We start from the raw sequence: 18,793 nt of genomic DNA, 5'->3' as shown, positions 1-18,793 counted from the left end.
TTTTTAAAATATTTTTTATTGATTTTACACAGAGAGCAAGGAAAAGGGATATAGAGCTAGAAACGTCAATGAAAGAAACATCGACCAGCTTTTCGGCTGATGAGTATATTCTTGACACTGATTTATATTAATTACACAGTAAAAATTTCTACTATACATGTGAATTAACTAGATTTAAGTTTGCACATACAAATATTTCATTGAAAAAATACAAAAAATAGTTGGAAGGAAAGGAAAGCATGATAGTTAAAATAATTTTCCAGAAAAACTCAAGGTGGGATAGGTTTCAAAAGGAAAGATGTTTTATTTATTTTAAAAATAAACTGTAAAGTCTTACCAAAAGACACTTAAGCAATGATTCAGCACTTCACTTGACTTGTTTTTACAAAAAAGCCATAACTATTCTTATAGTAACTACTGATTAAACTCGGAGACTAGAATTCTTTTAAATTTTGCTTATAACAAACTCAAGAAAGTTTGGAAAACATTTGTCTTAGAATTAGAAAAAAACATTAGTTCCATAAGTGTCACAGGGCCAGATAGGAATATTAAATGCAGCCAGTAAATAGGAGAAGTTCTAAAGAGAAAATTAAAGATTGGAAAGGGGCTCTCAAATAAATGCAATCACTTTTCTGATTGGATAAACAAATGATCACATTCTCATAACATATTATGTGTTAAAGGAGTTTTTCTTTTCACTGGTAAAAACAATTATGTGCATTTTGGATTTTTCTTAAGGAAAAAATTTTATACACTGGAGCCTTCATTCTGTCATATGATGATAGTTCTTGTTTTTTCTTGTTAAAATGGACTGAAATACTTCCATTGATCACGTGTTGTATTTATAATTTTGAAAATATATTACTTTTTAAGTTTATTTTTTTTGTTGGTACTATTGTTACAAATGTCGCCATCCCACCCACCACCCCCGCTTTGCCCATCTCTACCTAGCCCCAACATACTTTCCCTCTGGCTATCACACACCGTAGTCTGTGTCTGTGTGTTATGTATATATGTTTTTTTTGGCTAATCACTTCACCTTCTTGTATCCATTCCTCCCCCCTACAGTTGTCAGTAATTATAGAAAATTATTTAATAAATTATGATAAATTTTAAGTAAAAAATTGTATTTTATAATTACAAAAAAAATCAATGAAGGAATTTCTATTTTGAGAAAAAAAATTATAGTTAGACATTTTATTTTACTCCTTATAATAACCTAGGACAGATTTACTTCACTTAACCATTTCCTATGCTGTAAGCTGGAAACAATACTGCTTGAACAGAAATAATACACTAGTAAGAATATCATGTTCTGGCCCTAGCCAGTTTGGCTCTGTAAATAGAGCGTTGGTCTGTGGACCAGAGTGTCCCGGGTTTGATTCCGGTCAAAGGCACATACCTTGGTTGCAAGCTCCTCCCTGGCCAGGGCCCTGGTCAGGGCATGTGCAGGAGGCAACCAATTGATGTGTTTTACATTGATGTTTCACTCTGTCTTTCCCTCTGTCTCCCACTCTCTCCAAAAGATCAATGGAAAAATACCATAGAGTGAGGATTAACAACAAACAAATGAATGAAAAATCACTTTCTGTTAAATAACTGGAGTGTCAGGATAATTTTTGGATGAATATAACCTTCGACTAAATGATCTAAATAAAAAGTACCTTTTATACCACCAGGTCCAGGAAAACAAAAAAGGCTGAGGGGAAGTACAAGTAACACATCAGAGAAACACAAGAACACACAGAGCCGTGCTAAACGGTTCATGTGGAAGCCTAATGATCAGACATAACTTACCTTGGTTTTTGGAGATGGTTTTTGCACATCTCTTTCTAAGTCTTTTGGTAGAAGGATGGGTATGGAGTTCTTACAACTGGCCTCCTATAAAAGAAGCATAAAAAGAAACACTAGAGACCAAAGAACATTACCCAAACCAGGAATTACAATGCAGTAAAAAATAACTTTTCAGGGAAACAGAAGGCATTCTGGGTTCAGTTGTTCACATCAGAAGCTAAGGAGATTGTAGTGAGGAGTAAAAAATGTTTCCTTTCTTATTTGTCACATACAACAGTGAAGATGATGATGGAGTAGCTGTAGTACATACAGGACATACATATTCAGAGTTGTCCATTAAAAATCTCATCTTGTCCTGGCCGGTATGGTTCAGTTAGTTGGGTGTAATACCACTTACTGAAAGGTTGCCAGTTCAAATCCCTGTCAGGGCATATGCTCCAGATATAGGCTCAATTACCAGTGTGTGTGCATGCAGGAGAAAACAGATAGATGTCTCCCTCTTATAGGGATGTTTCTCTCTAAAAATCAATTAAAATATATCTATATCTATATATATCTATATCTATATCTCTATATCTCTATATCTCTATCTCTATCTCTATCTCTATATCTATATAATTGATTTCAAAGAGGAAGGGAGAGGGAGAGAGAAAAATAAAAACATCCAATGATGAGAGAGAATCATTGATCGGCTGCCTCTTGCACACCCCCTCCTGGGAATGGAGCCTGCAACCCGAACACGTGCCCTTGACCTGGGACTCTTTGATCCGCAGGCCAGTGCTCTATGTTTCTCTGAGCCAAACCAGCTAGGGCTAAAAAAATCTTTAAAAAAAAAAAATCACATCTATACTATCATGTCACACATCTATCGATAGCTTCCTCTTCTTTAGAGAACTGGATAGTTAATTCTCCAACATAACCACCAAACTTAGAGTTGTCAACTTTTCCCACAGTATTTCATAAATTGGTTCTGTTTCTGTAAATATTTATCTTTTTTAAAAAAATATATTTTATTGATTTTTAACAGAGAGGAAGGGAGAGCCAGAAACGTTGATGAGAGAGAAACATCGGCCAGCAGCCTCTTGCACACCCCCCACCGGGGACGTACCCGCAACCAATGTACATGCCTTTGACCCGAATCGAACCTGGGACCTTCAGTCCGCAGACCGACGCTCTACCACTGAGCCAAACCGGCTTCGGCTGTAAATATTTATCTTAAGCAAATATCTTTAGATAGTTCAGCAAACTATTATTGAAGGGTGATAGTTTCATAGCAATATACTAATTGAGGAATAACTGAGTACTTGTTTCCAAAATTATGACACCTTTGAGTCCTTAGTTCACACCAAAATAGTACTTTAAAAAATAACAGCAGAAATTACAAGGAGGCAGCCTACTTGGTGTTGGATAGATTTACTATTTATTTCTACAAGATAAAACAATAATGTTATTTTCTTTTTTTGTTTGTTTTTTAATATATTTTATCGATTCTTTACAAAGAGGAAGGGAGAGAGATAGAGAGCTATAAATGTTGATGAGAGAGAAACATCGACCAGCTGCCTCTTGAACATCCCCCACGGGGATGTGGCCGCAACCAATGTACATGCCCTCGACCGGAATCAAACCCGGGACCCTTCAGTCCGCAGATCAACGCTCTACTATTGAGCCTAACCAGTTTCGGCAATAATGTCATTTTCTTATGAAATAGTGATATAAGAGCTTGAAGAGTAATTAACTTGTATATGTTTCCCCTGGATGATTCTAAATACATAAAAGATTACATACAATTATAAAGCAAAGGAGACAATAAGTCAAATTTCTTTCACTTTATAATTTTCACCTGTCTCCTATATCTTCTCCAATCATACCTATAATTCAATCATCTAAATTATGTGTTTTCATTTCAGTTTACTTTAGAGTTAATAGAATATATATATATATATATATATATATATATATATATATATATACATACATACACACACACACACACACACACACACCTGTATTTTCTGGCATATAAGATGACTTTGAAATGAAAAAAAGTCAACCGAAAATCGGGGGCAAAAGACCAAAAATTACCTGCAGATCTTGACGGCAAAGTAAGTCTTTTCTTTGAAGTGGGGGGTAGTCTTATACAGCGAATGTAGGCCTAAACCTATGTTTTAACTGTAAAATTAGGGGGTCGTCTTATATGCCGGAAAATATGGTGTGTGTGTGTGTGTGTGTGTGGGTGTGTGTGTGTGTGTGTATAATTTTTTTTAATTGATTTCAGGGAGGAAGGGAAAGGGAAAGAGAGAAACATTAATGATGAGAGAGAATGACTGATTGGCTGCTTCCTGCATAACCCCTACTGGGATCCAGCCCACAGCTCAGGCATGTGCCCTTGACCAGAATCAAACCTAGGACCCTTCAGTCCACATACTGATGCTCTATCCACCAAGCCAAACCAGCTAGGGCTAGGTTATATTTTTAATTGTAGTCTACATACTTTATATATTACTAAAACTTGCTGGAATTATATTTATTTATTTATAAAGGTAACAGTATATCATTAGGATAAAATGTTCCTAATGAAAATAAAAATACTACTTACTACTAACAAATATTTACTGAATCATAGGGTATATCAGGCACTGTCCTAAAGAATTAATTCATAATGTCATTTCCCCCAATAGCCTTATGAGTTAGGTACTATTATTATCATTGCCCTTTTAAATATAACACAATGAATGCTTACAGAAATTAAGTAACTTGCCAATCATCACAGAGATGGTTCTGTATAACTTTTAAGATCTAAGCTCTCATCTTAATATGTGCCTTCTCATCCAATACACCTGACTCTTAAGTCAACAGGTTGTAGAGTTATAGCATTTTAAAGCCAAAACAATTGTTAAAGATTAAAATGTGGTCAATCCCACCCTCTTCCCAATTTTACAGATGAGGGACTTGGATCCTGAGGCGATGTGCCCAAGCTCACACAGACAGTGCTGGAGCTGAGCCTCAGGCCTGGACCACAGAGCTGTACACAGCACCTGTTCTCAGCTCCGTGCCAGGGAACAATATTCCCAGACTCAGTGGGGATTCAAGAACCTGTTCTGCTGGCGGGTAGCTGTGGTGCTGCCAACACTCTCGACCGCCTGTGACCTCACGTACAACCCAAGGGAACACTTGTGAGATCTCCAAATAAGTGTGCATTCCAGTCCTACCCTTTCCCACCAGTCACAACACCTTCTGGTGGAGAGCTACTTACTGGAAATAGTGAATGAACCCATTCCCAGTCTGACTCACTGTGAGAAGGATAAACAACATCCAGCATGACATTTAGAAGATCAAAGTGATTAACTGCACAATCCGTTGCATAATTTGACTACATTTGAACAATATAATTACACTTAATCTTCTACCCGCTTTTAAAACGACTAGTATGTAAATCTTGGAATGTCATGAGAAGGAAGAAAAGACGACTCTTACGGGAAATTAATAGGAATAGCTGACCTTTGTTTTTGACTGAGTGTTTACAAACACCTATAATTCTTTCTTCCTTCACACAAACTAAAAGTGGTAGTATTTCTTTAATACTCCTATTTCCCCTCCTTGTCCCTGTGAATTAAAAAGTATAAGGCTGATAGTCCACTATTCCCTAACACTCTGAAAGCTTTTTCTGTAAACTTTTATCTGAAAGTGCCACCTACATCAATGTTTATTTCTTGTTTTATGACTTTAAATTCAGACAACAGAGACAAAGTGAAGTTTAGTAGTTAGAGGATTAACTAGGGGTCAAGAGATCTGGCTTCTTATCCAAGATCTCTAACTAACCAGCTGTGGGAAATCAGGCAAGCATCATAACCTCTTGGACCTCTCCCTCAGTTCCCAGATCCGTAAAACAAAGGGATGAGATTGGTTAGATGAGCTCCAAGAATCCTGCCTAGTCCTTCAGTTTCAGGATTCTATGATTCTCCTGGGAAGAAGCAACATTTGTTGATAAAAAGGTAACCCCCAGGGCTGCTGAAATACTGGCCTGAATCTGTGCACTGAGCAGTGGGCAGGGGACCAGAGCCACAGACATGGGGAACGTTTTCCTGCAGGGCCACTGTTACTCAGATTTCTGGAGAAAAATAACTCAACTAGTAGTTTAATAAGTAACTGGTAATAACAATGTACTCTTTCAAAACAGATATATTATGAAGTGAGAAATATTTTTAAGATAAAACTTTAAGGCTGGGTCTTTAAAAAGCCACTTAAAGGTATATGCCTAAGAGAATTAAAAACGTATGTCCACACAAAAACTCATAGCAGCATTATTCATAATAACCAAAAAAAGTGAAAACAACCCAAATGTCCATCAAAAGATGAATGGATCAGCAAAATATGGTATATCCACATAATGAAGTGATATTAAGCTATAAAAAGGAATGGAGTACTGATATCTGCTAATCAAATACAAAAGGACACAAAATGTGTGATTCCACTTGTATAAAATCTCCAGAACAGGCAAATAGGAACAGGGAGTAGGTCAGTGGCTGCCAGGAGCCAGGAGGCGTGGCGAGTTGAGTGATTCCACTGGAGAGTGACTGAAGGCTCCAGTCTGTATGGGTATTTTTAAAATATATATTTTATTGATTTTTTAGAGAGGAAGGGAAAGGGATAGAGTTAGAAACATCTATGAGAGAGAAACATGCTGCACATCCCCCACTGGGGATGCGCCCGAAACCAAGGTACATGCCCTTGACCGGAATTGAACCTGGGACTTAAGTCCACAGGCCGATGCTCTATTTACTGAGCCAAACCGATTAGGGCTGTATGGTTATTTTTTTCTTTTTTGAGGGGGGTGGGGAGTGGTTTGGTGATAAAAATGTTTTGTAGATAGGTAATGATAATGGTTGTATAACTTTGTGAACACAGGAAGAACCAATAAATTGTACACTGTACCAGTGGTCACCAATTGGTGGTCCATGGGCCACTGGTGGTCCATGAGGTGAGGTCCGAAAGGTTGGTGACTGCTGCAAACAGCTGAATTCTTTGGTATGTGAATTATATCTAAACATTTAAAAAGCCATTTAAAGCAAGTCCCTCTACTCCCAGGGCAAAGGAAAGAGACTTTGGGTTTGAACTCTTCCCTTAGAACAGGTATTTTCAACTTTTTTCATCTCATGGCACATATAAACTAATTACTGAAAGTATAATGCACACCAAAAAATAATTTTTTTTGCCAACCCGACAAAAAAAGAAAGGTATAATTTTGATTTATTTACACCGGACAGCTATTGTTGTGTTAGCTGTTGTCATTTTTTTAATTTGACAATCTAAGGGAAAAAAGTCAGCGCCCTGACTAAATAGTCAGGTATTTTGTGTTTTAAAATTTTTTGTGGCATGCCAGTTGAAAAATCACTGACTTAGAAGAACTAAGAAGCATAAAGGGGGAGTGTTTTGCACTTGTAATCATTATGCTATTTATGGACATGAAAACTGACTTAGGTATTAGCTGAGCCCTATTACATGTGTCATTCCAATACTGGTCATTGGAGAATTGAATGCTGAACAAATCAGACATGAATATATCATATTCATAGTTAAGCATTTGGTTCACTTAAATGAGACTTTGACGGATTGCTCGCTCTAATGACTTTCATGCAGCAATCAATTGCTTAAACCAACTGTGTTACTTCAATATGAAAACGCAATTAAAAAACACAATAGGGAAGGAAAAATACCTTGTTCATTGTGGCATTGTTGGCCTTACTAATCAACCACTAATGACATTTAAAATAAATAGAAAAGCCCTTTGTTCCCGTAGCCTAGCACTTGGTTCCCACAGGTATTCAGAGGTTGGTTCCCTCACGTCATCCCAGTTTCTGTCCAGTTTTACTAGAGAAGGCTCCCTCCTGGAACAACTTACCTAAATCGCCACTGCTCTCCCCTCCCATTTGATGCTCTCCACCTCCCTACCTTTTAAAATATTTTTTCAGCAGAAACCTGTTTGGCTCAGTGGATAGAGCGTCAACCTATGGACTGAAAGGTCCCGGGTTCGATTCCTGTCAGGGGCATGTACCTTGGTTGAGGGCACATCCGCAGTAGGGGATGATTCTCTCTCATTGATGTTTCTAACTCTCTATCCCTCTCTCTTCCTCTCTGTAAAAAATCAATAGAAAATATATTTAAAAAAAATAAAAAATATTTTCCTAGCCTTCGGCAATATCTGGCTTTAATACTTACTGGTTTTAATTCTTTATTGTTCATCTCAGCCTACTCTCAGAGGATTTGGTCAGTCCTGCTCATGAACAGCATTTGGCATGTACTAGGAGTTTGATTGTTACAGTGAATGAGTAAACCAAATGAATGAATAATATTCCTTTTCTAACCTTTCACAATCCCCTCTGCATTCCAGCTTTTACTTCCTTCCTTAATCAGCTTACATGTCGTGATCCTTTATTCCTTTGCTAATACCCTTAATTTCCTTCCTCTACTATTGCATTCATTTTGCAAAAGTATAACCTTGAATCCAGCTATATATGCCTTCTCTGAGCTGGGAACGAAGCAGCTGAAAGTGGCTGGGAAAAAAAATTATAGAAGTGGTTGAATGTTTCATGTTGTATTTATCGTGAATTTGATTGAATGAAACTTCTATCACAGGGAGTGCATTAGTGGTTGCCAGAGCCAGGAGGAGTGGGCAGTGGGGAATCCTGCTACAGTTCTTTAGTAACTTGACATGCCACTCTCCCAGATGGCATTTCATATCTTCTCTTTCCTCAAACCCCTTTTTCTTCCATTCTCACTTCATACAGTCACTGGAAAAACAGAAGCATTCAATCCACTCACTGTCCCCCCACCAAATATAAAACCTCATTGCAACCACTGCATCCTCTCTGCCTTCTCTCTGTTAGAGTGAAAGGTGAGAATCTGATCCTATCAAACAGCCATCTCCTGCCTGATCATCCCAGATCTTATCTCCTCTTACCTGCTCAAGAAGTTCACCCCTTCCATGATCTCCTCCCACTCCCTCTCCACTACATCATTCCCATTAACCACAAGCATGCTGTTAACATAGAAACATTCAAACTTGTAAAGAGTTGTTGGTAAGTTTATTTGAGCCAAATTGTGGACAATTGTCAGGGAGCAGAACCTCAATGGATTGAGATAATGCTCCAGAGGATGGTAGGTTACCTCTATATTTATACATTGCAATCAAAGGAAGGGACGTAGGTGGGTTACAGGAAATCCATTGGTGATAGACTAGAGAGGCAGGAGAAAGCGGGGAAACTCCTGGGATTGGATAAAAAACAAAATGATACACACAAAACCAGATACTTAGATGGGTACAGGAACAATGACCATGATAATTTGTGTTCTCTGTCCTGGCACCCAGGCACATTAGGTTGTGCCCCAAGAGGTCCAGAAAAAGGGAAGTTACAAGTCACCCAGACATTTCAAGGGTGTGTTATCATAGATGCAAAAAGATAGATAGGGTCAGTTAAGGTAAAGGTTGACCTTGTCAGTATAGATACTGGCCTAGGATATAGCTGCTCACCATAACCGCTTTCAGTTAAAGTTTAATTTCAGACCGTCCTTTGTGGTTACTTTAGGTCTCTTGAGTTTGCAAGACCACCATGCAGGTCTTCCCTGAGCTTGTCAGGTCAGCCTGTGGCCCCTTTCATCCACAATGCTCTGTAATTATTTCTTTTTTGTTTATTTTTAAACAGAACTTTTTTTCATTTCACTTCTCTCACTAGTTATGGTCCCACTTTTTTGCTTTTCTGTATAGTAAACTCTTTGTTGTTGTTATTACTCGACAGAAAGTGTTGGAAACAGTCACAGCTTAGTCACCATCTAACTTGGGTTTTCAGCAACATTTAACCCACGTGACTCCTCAAATTTGAACTACTCTCATTTCTATTAGCCTGCTACACCACCACTGGTAGGGGGGCAAGATGGGGATTGCCTACCTCATTGACCAACTGCACATAGCATCCTTGGTTACTGGTGAATTTTCTTTATCCTCTACTAAATACAAGTGCTAGGAAGGCAAACAGTTGATCTCCTTTCTTTACTACTATAACTACAATGCCAGAGAAGACTGCGAGTCTTCTCAATCCCAGGAGTTTCCCTGTTGTGTAGAAGGAGCTCAGTAAACTGTGGAGTAAATGAATGAAATGAAGTTGGAGTGACACAAGGGTTGATAGAGAGAAGTCTTTTTCCCAAATGACACAATGATCTCATTGCACTTCCATGGCTTTTAAATACATTCAGTATGGTGATGACTCCCAAACTTGTGCCCCTATCCCTGACATTTCTTCTGAGCTACTTATATTTAATTGCTTACTTATCAATTCCACTTGGTCTGATAAGCACCTAAATTTAGTATGTCCAAACCTGAGCTTTTGATTTACCAGCAACACTTCTGCCAGTCCTTGAATTTCATCCCCAGATTACCAGAGGGCACCCAGTGGCTAAAGCCAATGTTTTAGGTGTCTACCTAATTCCTCCCTTTACCATCATCAAACCCAGTCAGCACTCTCCCAAATAAACTGGAATTCATTCCTTCATTATTACTGGCTAACTCATTAATAACCAACATTGTTCACCTAAATTGCTTTAATTATCCTGCCGCCTGCAAGTTTTGTATATGTCACAGATGACATCAATCTTCTATCAATTAATTCATAAAATGAAATCTAAATTCCTTAGATGATTTACACAGCTCTGTATGATCGAGCTCTTGTCTACTTCTCTAAGGTCATGTGACACAAAAAATGCTCTCTATTACATTTTTTTCCATTTCATTTATTATATTATTTAGCTTCAGAATTTATGTGGATCTTTTTTATGATTTATATCTCTGTTGAATTTCTGATTTTGTTCATTTATTGTTTTCCCAACTTTGTTGAATTGTGTTATATCTTGTAGCTTGCTGATCTTCTTAAAAATTAATTTGAATTATTTGTCAGGCAATTCATAGATCTCCATTTCTTTGAGGGACAATCACTAAAAATGCTTCGGGTTTTTTGGTGATGCCACTTGTTGCCTTGCACTGATGTTTGCACTCAATTGTTGTAAGGATCAGCAAACACTATGGTGATCTTCAGTGGTGAAGGTTGTGGGAGTCCACAATGGCAGTGAGGGCTGCTAGGGTCCTTTTGCTCTCCTTCACCACCAAGTCACAGCCAAGGGGATCTTTTTGGGGCCAAGCTGTGCTGGCCTGGGGAATGGGGTGATGCAGGTACAATGCTTCCTATACTTATCGATGTGGCCTTCATTGGCTTTTGTGTTCCACTGGGTTGCTGGAGCTCATTAATGTACTCTGGAGCTTTCCCAGAGCTATTTGCATCCATTAATGATTGTCGATTCGTTTTCGGGGGGGGGGGGGGGGGAGGGGAGGAGAAAGGGTTGGGGCCTCCTAGCCTGCCATCTTGCTGATGTGTTTAGATTTGCTTTATACTCTGTGAACTATCTAGTGTCCCTTCTTTTTCTAAAATATATACTTTTATTTATCTCAAGAGGAAAAGGGAGAGGGAGAAAGAGATAGAAACATCAATGATGAGAGAGAATCACTGATTGGCTGTCTCCTGCATGTCCCACACTGGGGATCGAGCCTGCAACTTAGGCATGTGCTCTGACCGAGAATCAAACCGTAACCTCCTGGTTCATAAGTTGATGCTAAACCATGGAACCATGCTGGCCAGGCCCCAAATCCTTTCAAAAAATTATTTTACTTTTCTTTCCTTTCTAGTTAGTTTAATTTTAGCCACGATTGCTTTTTATTTTCGACCGAAGTAAAAATAAGCTACATAAATATTTATTATAGTGTCACCTACAGTGTAGTCACTCAGTAGAAAACTATGGGGTTAAATCTAATATTAATAATGATGTTGATAATACAACTAATAATACTGGATGTCACTTATATAGCACTTATTACATGTGTGGTATTTTTTGAGTGCTTATTATACCTTTATCCATTTGATCCTCCCAATAGCCCTATACAATATGTACTTTCACTATATAAATTTCTCATTTATAAAAACTGAGGTACAGAAAGTACAAGCAGCTTGTCCAAGGTGACACACCCAATAAATGTCAGAGCTGGAACTTGAAACCAGATAGATAGTCTACCTCCAGAAGCTTGCTCTTAACAAAATAACATCTTTCTGGAAGAATCCTTCCTAGTTAATTAAATCATGAATTAGAACATCTAACCTTCCATATTGTATTATAGGTTAGATGACCTGTAAAGTAAACTAAAACAGGAAGTAATTTAAAAAAATCTATACTAATAAAAGGGCAATATGCAAATTGGTCAGGATGCCCTCAGAGTAACAACCGAACAGCAGGCTGCATAAGGTGACTAGGCAGGCAGGGGGGTTAGTGAGGAATGACCAAATGACTGAATAGCAGGCTGTATGAGGCGACCAGGCTGGCAGGGGAGGGGGAGTGAGGGGTGACCAGGCAGGCAGAGGGGGCAGTGAAGGGTGAACAGGCTGGCAGCAGGGGGCAGTGAGGGGCGACCAGACTGGCAGAGGAGCAGTTAGGGGTGACCAGGCCAGCAGGGGGGCAGTTGGGGGTGACCAGGCTGGCGGGGTGGGGGGAGAAGTTGGGGGCAACCAGGTTGGCCAGGGGGGTTGTTGGGGGCGACTAGGCTGGCCAGAGGCCAGTTAGGGGTGATCAGGCAGGCAGGCAGGCAGGCAGGCAGGTGAGCAGTTAGAAGCCAGCAGTCCTGGGATGTCTGATGGCCATCGGATATACCCCGAGAGGTCCCGGATTGGAGTGGGTGCAGGTTGGGCTGAGGGGACTCCCCCATGCACAAATTTTATGCACAGGCCTCTAGTGATACATATAAATGGCATCGACTCAAATTGTTTTTACAGTAAAATCCTCAAATGTTCATTTATTTCCTAGTCTTTTGATGTGGGCCTCTGTTTGGGAATGGCCATAAGTTTGGAATTCCATACTTTCTTCTTTGTATAAACCACAATCATAATATATCATTTATTAGGAGCGAAAATTTGAAGATTTTAATTTTTATTGAGTTCTTCCAATCTACGCAACATAGCTTTGGTAACAGAGATCATTCTTTCCATACACTATACCATGTCCTAAAGTCTCTGTGTCCTCTCCCTAGGTACCAGGAAGACTACATTTCCAGCTCCCTTACAGTTGGGTTAGGAGTCATATTATTGAATCTTCTAATTAGAATGAGAGCAGAAGTTTTATAAGCCACTTGCAGATATAATCACAGAAATATCCCACATTTATTCTCAAGCCCCCTTTTTTCCTGTTGAGGCAATCTTGTAGGATGGTTGGGGAAAAAACAAAATACGGCTGCTCAACCCATTGGACTGTGAAGTAAATGAGAAATAAATTTTGATTGCGCCAAGCCATTAAGATATCAGCGCCTGTTACAGAAGCTTCTATTAATTAGTTTGGCACCATTTTCCTAGAAATAACTATAATGTTGTATTCACACTGCGTTTCTTTAATTAAATTATATAGGTACCATTAAAAATGACAAATAGTCTTGGAAAGAAACATAATTGACTCTTCGTGAGCATACAGTAAAACTGATAATGAACAAGTACATGAGAATAGCCTATTAGTCACAAGCGTTCAGAGTTGCCATAAACAGCAGTCAGTATGCTTTACATGAAAAGAAGAGAATTGGCATATTAGGTGGGGTTCTGTTACATTTTTTAAATGTGATATAATAGTTTATATGGTAAATGAATTTTACTCTACAGAAATAAGGCTGAACTTTGTGATCAAACTTGCCATATATGGATAGATGAGCATGTCCCTAAAACTAATCACCAGGGAAGTCTATTCTAATATTTTGCTTTTACTCAGAAGATTTAAAAATACCTGTTTTGAGAGTTTGTTATGAGACAAAATTACTATGACTTTCCTAAAATAAGTTACAGAGTTACCTTTTATTTACACACGCATGGTATAATTCAATGGACATTTTTGAATAAATATAAAGGAACTAGAATAAATGTGTTAGAAGGTGCAACAATGTATGTTACTCCACAACTTTTAGAGAAAATCCAATGTTTAAGTAAATATGAGATATTGTTCAATACAATAGAAAACTAAAGTAACTCACCCAAGGCAGAATGTAAAGCAAGCTCTAACAGAAGGAGAAAGAAAGCTCCTCCAAGATAGCAGGAGACTGAGATTAACTGTACCTGGAGAATGAGAGAGGGCTCATAAAGGGAGAAGGATTTGAGATGTCTTAAATAGAACCTCAACCAGTAGTAGACCCTAAAGCAGAGAATGAGGACAAGTAGTTTATCTGGACGATCATCAGGGGAATTGGTAATAATCCTGAGGGAGACAGACAAGAAGCGGTCTCATTATTAAGTTACTAGAACTTTTGCAGTGATCCTGAAGCATCCACTTGGGGTAAAGTTCTGGAAAACAATATAAAGCACACACCCAGAATTATTACTACTTCCACCCCCAAAAAAATTATAAGAGAAAATCACACAAGTAGTAGAAAAGAGCTAGTTGGGTTGCATAGGCTCAGGAAATAAGTTACAGAAGCAAAAGAAGGTCCCTTAGTGCTTAGGAGAGGGAAAGGCAGAGGGGAAAAGAAAAGGGAGAGTGAAAATGTGCTGGGAGTGCTCCTGAAACGGAACCACCCCAGGATTATTTTAACCAATGAATAACAAAGCTGGGGATGTATACCCTATTCTTTCCAGGTACATCTGGTCCACAGAAGTATAACTTTTATTCTTAGGAGGCCAAATGAAGGAAATAGCAGAAATTCAGTTCTAAAGCAACTACCAGGGATCTTTGAAAATCCTAAATATTTAGTTATTTACTTAGTATCTCTATTTGCCAAATACATGCACTAATGATTTCAAGTAGGCAAGCTCTGGGGTGTGAGTTTCAAAGTACTGTCATCTCATTGTAAACATTTTAAGGCTAAGTAGCATAATGATGTTTTCATAACTAGAGCAATTTAGTCTGTCTTCTGTTACATATTTCCCATAATAAAAAAGAAGGAAATTAACACCTGACAGATATATCTATTCCAATGGTTCCTGAGCAGATATAACTTCCTAGTGTTTATCTGCAAACACTCTATAAAACAAAAACATCTGGGGAAAAGAAATTAACAGCAATCTGAATTATAAATATGTGGGTGTGATCTAAAATTTGGACCATAAAAGTGCTCCAAGTTAAGTGATAATCTTTGTTTATTTTTATTTAATTTTGGGGGGATGACATTGGTCAGTAAAATTATTCAGGTTTTAGGCACACAATTCTATAATACAGTACATCATCTGTATATTGTATTGTGTGTTTACCACCTAAGGTAATAACCTTTAATACTACTTTTATTACTTACTGGTAATCTTATCAGTTTCCATTATTAAAAAATACCTATGCAAGCAAATGACATTCTATCATGCTAATTTATCTTTGTTTTTCTTATCATTTAATATTTTTTAACCTTCAAACTCAGAACTAATCTAAAAAGCATACCTCACTATCCAAAGAAAGGTCTGATATGAAATAATAAGCAAGTAAATTTCAATTTAGCATGACCTCTGTGTTCCTAGATTTCAAAATAAAAACACGTAGATTTCGGTGGGCAGGAGTCAGTTATTCACCCATTTAAGTCCCCATACACACAAAGAGACAATGCAGCCAAATCACAAAGTATCAAACAATGACATAAAAACTCAAACATTTTTATGACTCCTACTATGACTCCACTGTTATTGAGTTTGGAATATTCTTGAGGGGCTATAGAAAGGGTTGGGGGTAGTGAAAGTATACAGGATTAGAGTCAGAAGAACACAACTCAAGTACTTCCTTGACACTAAATTTCAAAAATACATACGGACATGCATATAAGTACAACCAATGGGCACAAAACTCTGGGGAGGGAGGGTATGTATGGGAGGAGGGGGGGCAATGTTAAAATATGTACACAGATAATAATTTAATTAAAAAATGTGAAAAAAATTAAAAATGGGAAAAAATAAAAAAATAAAAAATAAAAACAAAAATACATACTGAATGAAGAAATGTATAAATGCTCATAGCACAAATATCTTAAAGCTAAGATTTTGATTATTTCTATACTTAATTAGCCTAATTAGTACTCTGAGTTCAAAAACTAGCTCTGCTATTTACAGCTGTTGACCCTGAAGAATATACTCCTTAAATTTCCTCAACTGCAAAGTGGATTTAGATCACCTACTTCCCTGAGTTACTATGAGAAATGAGGGAAAGTGCATAAAAGAACTCAGCACAATATCTGGCATAAAGCTTCCCCTCTCTCTGTCCCTCTGTTCTCTCACTGATTCTGTGTGTTGTGCACTGTAAGTTACCTTAACCATCTCCTTTCCAATGATTTTCTCTTCTCTTCCAGTCATTCATTCTCATAAACACAACCTAACTCTCGTCACTCCACATCACGAATCCCTGATGAAAGCATCCCATCTCTGTTCATAGCCTCCTACTTTTTTAACTTGCTTGCTCATCTACTCCCTTTTTAAACATTCTCTAACCTAAGTGGGGTCTCTACAACCTCCTATTGTGTTGCTCTTCCATATCCTAACTTACCTTCAGTTCTTCTTACCAATTTCCCTATCACTCCCATGGCTCAACTGTCTAGTCTCTGTCCAGCAGTTTGAGTAATCCTTTTAATACACAAGTCAGATCTTGGCACTCTTCTGTTCAATACTGTCTTTTAAAATACAACCAGAATAGCCGAAACCGATTTGGCTCAGTGGATAGAGCGTCTGCCTACAGACTGAAAGGTCCCGGGTTCGATTCCGATCAAGGGCATGTACCTTGGTTGTGGGCACATCCCCAGTAGGGGGTGTGCAAGAGGCAGCTGATCGATGATTCTCGCTCATCGATGTTTCTAACTCTCTATCCCTCTCTCTTCTTCTCTTAAAAAAATCAATAAAATATATTTAAAATACAATCAGAATAAAAGTTAAAGTCCTTACAATGACTTTTAAGACTATATGTGATCTGGTCACTTGTTGCCTCTGTGACCTCATATCTCTTAACTTTCTTGATCACTGTAATTCAACCACACTGGCCTTCAACTCTGCTCATCAAAGAAACCAAGGACACTCCTATCTCAAGGCCTTTACACTGTTCTCCCTGCCTGAGTGCTCTCCTCCTAAGTTTCTTCATGGCTTGCTCTGTCACTTCCTTGAAGTCTCTGCTCAAATGTCCCCTTGTCAATGAAGCATTTGAATCATCCTCTTTAAATGGGCAAATGCTGTTCCCCTAGTACCTTACCAATACTGTTTCTCTCCTTCCCTGCTTTTTCTCCACAGAACATTTCACCATCTGACATATTACATATATTCTTAATTATTTACTGCCTATTGCTTATTGTATCCTCATTAGAATATACGCTTCATAAGGGCAGACTTTTGTCTATTGCTCTCTTTTATCCTCAGCAACTTACTGAAATCCTAGTGATTTATTTCAGAGTCACTGAAATATCCCATTCTTTCATAAAAATTTCACGTAAAGGTGTTTTGTGTGTTTTTTATTAATGGTTCATTTTCTAAAAGCAGATTTAGATAGACATTAAATACTAACATCACATTCTTCTGTCTATTGAGAGTGCAGATTCTTTCCAATGCTTAAAAGGATAATTAATCTAATCATGCCCTGAAAACTAGAATCTAAATGGCAAAAAATGTCTAGAAGCAGAAACTTTTCTGTCATGAGTAATACACCTCACTGTCAATTTTATTTTTCTCCTTTTGATTCTCTGTCTTTTTTCTGTAATCAAGCCTGATGTTTAAGGTAAAGAGAAGTAGGATGTCATACGGAAATATAAAGGTGATGTGACCCTAATGATTGATTTATGTTAAAAATTTATTGAAGACTCGCTATTATTTCTTTTAAATGTAACAGAAATGGTTAAATTAGTTACTGATACTTTCCCTCTTTTAAAAACAAGGAAATCAAAGGTAAAGGAGAAATTAAGTATTTTGCCCAGAGTTACACAAATTGGAAGTTCTAACCCATTCTGCCAATTTCCAGATGGAGTTCAGACCTCTGTGCTCTAAAACTTATTTATATAACTACTGAAGTATCTTTGACCAGATCATTTCAAATAAGTCAATGACTTCATTAGTTACTCTTCAACCAATATTAACAGCCAAAAAAACAAAAAATGCTTTTATATTTCTAGAGTACTTAACTGGCTTTGAAAATCTTCTTACTACAATGAACAGTTTAAATCTCACAGTAACTCTATAGGATTTTCACTATCTATAATAATAAAAGCATAATATGCTAATTAGGCTAGACATCCTTCCAGATGAAACCAGGGCTGCAAGTGAAGCACTGGTCACAGGTGCCTGCCAGTGGCCCCTGATTGCCCCAATGGTGGCCCCACAGATCAGCCCTGATCACCAGCCAGGCCTAGGGACCCCACCTGTGCAAGAATTTCATGCACTGGGCCTCTAGTTTTAGATAACAGAAAAGAAAAACAGAGATATTATAAATTATCCAGTCATACTGCTAAGAGCACATTACACAGACATAAGCCTTCTTATCCTAATATTAGTGCTCTTTGTAGAACTGTTAAAGACTTTAGAAGTATTTAATACCTGTTCTTAAGTATGGCAATCAGGAAGTAGTCAGTGAACTATCATGTTTCTAATTTCATGAAATTACTTTAAAAACATTCATTAATATTGCTTTCATGCTATGTACCAACCATGATCATAGACATTATTGTTAATAAGATTAATAAAATCCAGTCATTGATTTCATGGAATTTTTGATGCCAAGCACTATACTAACTAGATTGACAAACATGAGACTTAAATTACATGGTTTCTACAATTACATCAATCAATGACTGCTAGTATATCAAATGTATGGGTGGTAGTGGTAGGAAAGAAGTGTGAATAAGTAGGGTGGTTCCAATCATGAAAAGCCTTGCCTGTCATGCTAAGATTCAGATTTTATAATATAGGGATAGGTGAAGATCAAGAACCGCTGAATA

The 18,793-nt window shown here is 37.8% G+C and overlaps 1 protein-coding gene across 2 annotated transcripts in view; it reads right to left on the bottom strand.

Annotated features, from left to right (window-relative positions):
• Window positions 1-18,793, bottom strand: part of FAM13A (family with sequence similarity 13 member A) — a 238,005-nt gene that overhangs the window by 143,783 nt on the left and 75,429 nt on the right. For both annotated transcript variants that reach the window (XM_084881811.1, XM_084881812.1), the window contains exon 6: window positions 1,798-1,881. In XM_084881811.1, coding sequence (XP_084737937.1) covers window positions 1,798-1,881 — 84 coding nt within the window. The remainder of the gene's footprint in view (window positions 1-1,797; window positions 1,882-18,793) is intronic.

This window comes from Pipistrellus hanaki (genome assembly GCF_964339955.1).
Source record: "Pipistrellus hanaki genome assembly, chromosome: 1".
Taxonomy (NCBI): Eukaryota; Metazoa; Chordata; class Mammalia; order Chiroptera; family Vespertilionidae; genus Pipistrellus; species Pipistrellus hanaki.
Note: the sequence above shows the minus strand (reverse complement) of the source record. Positions and strands in the feature narration are given on the sequence as shown.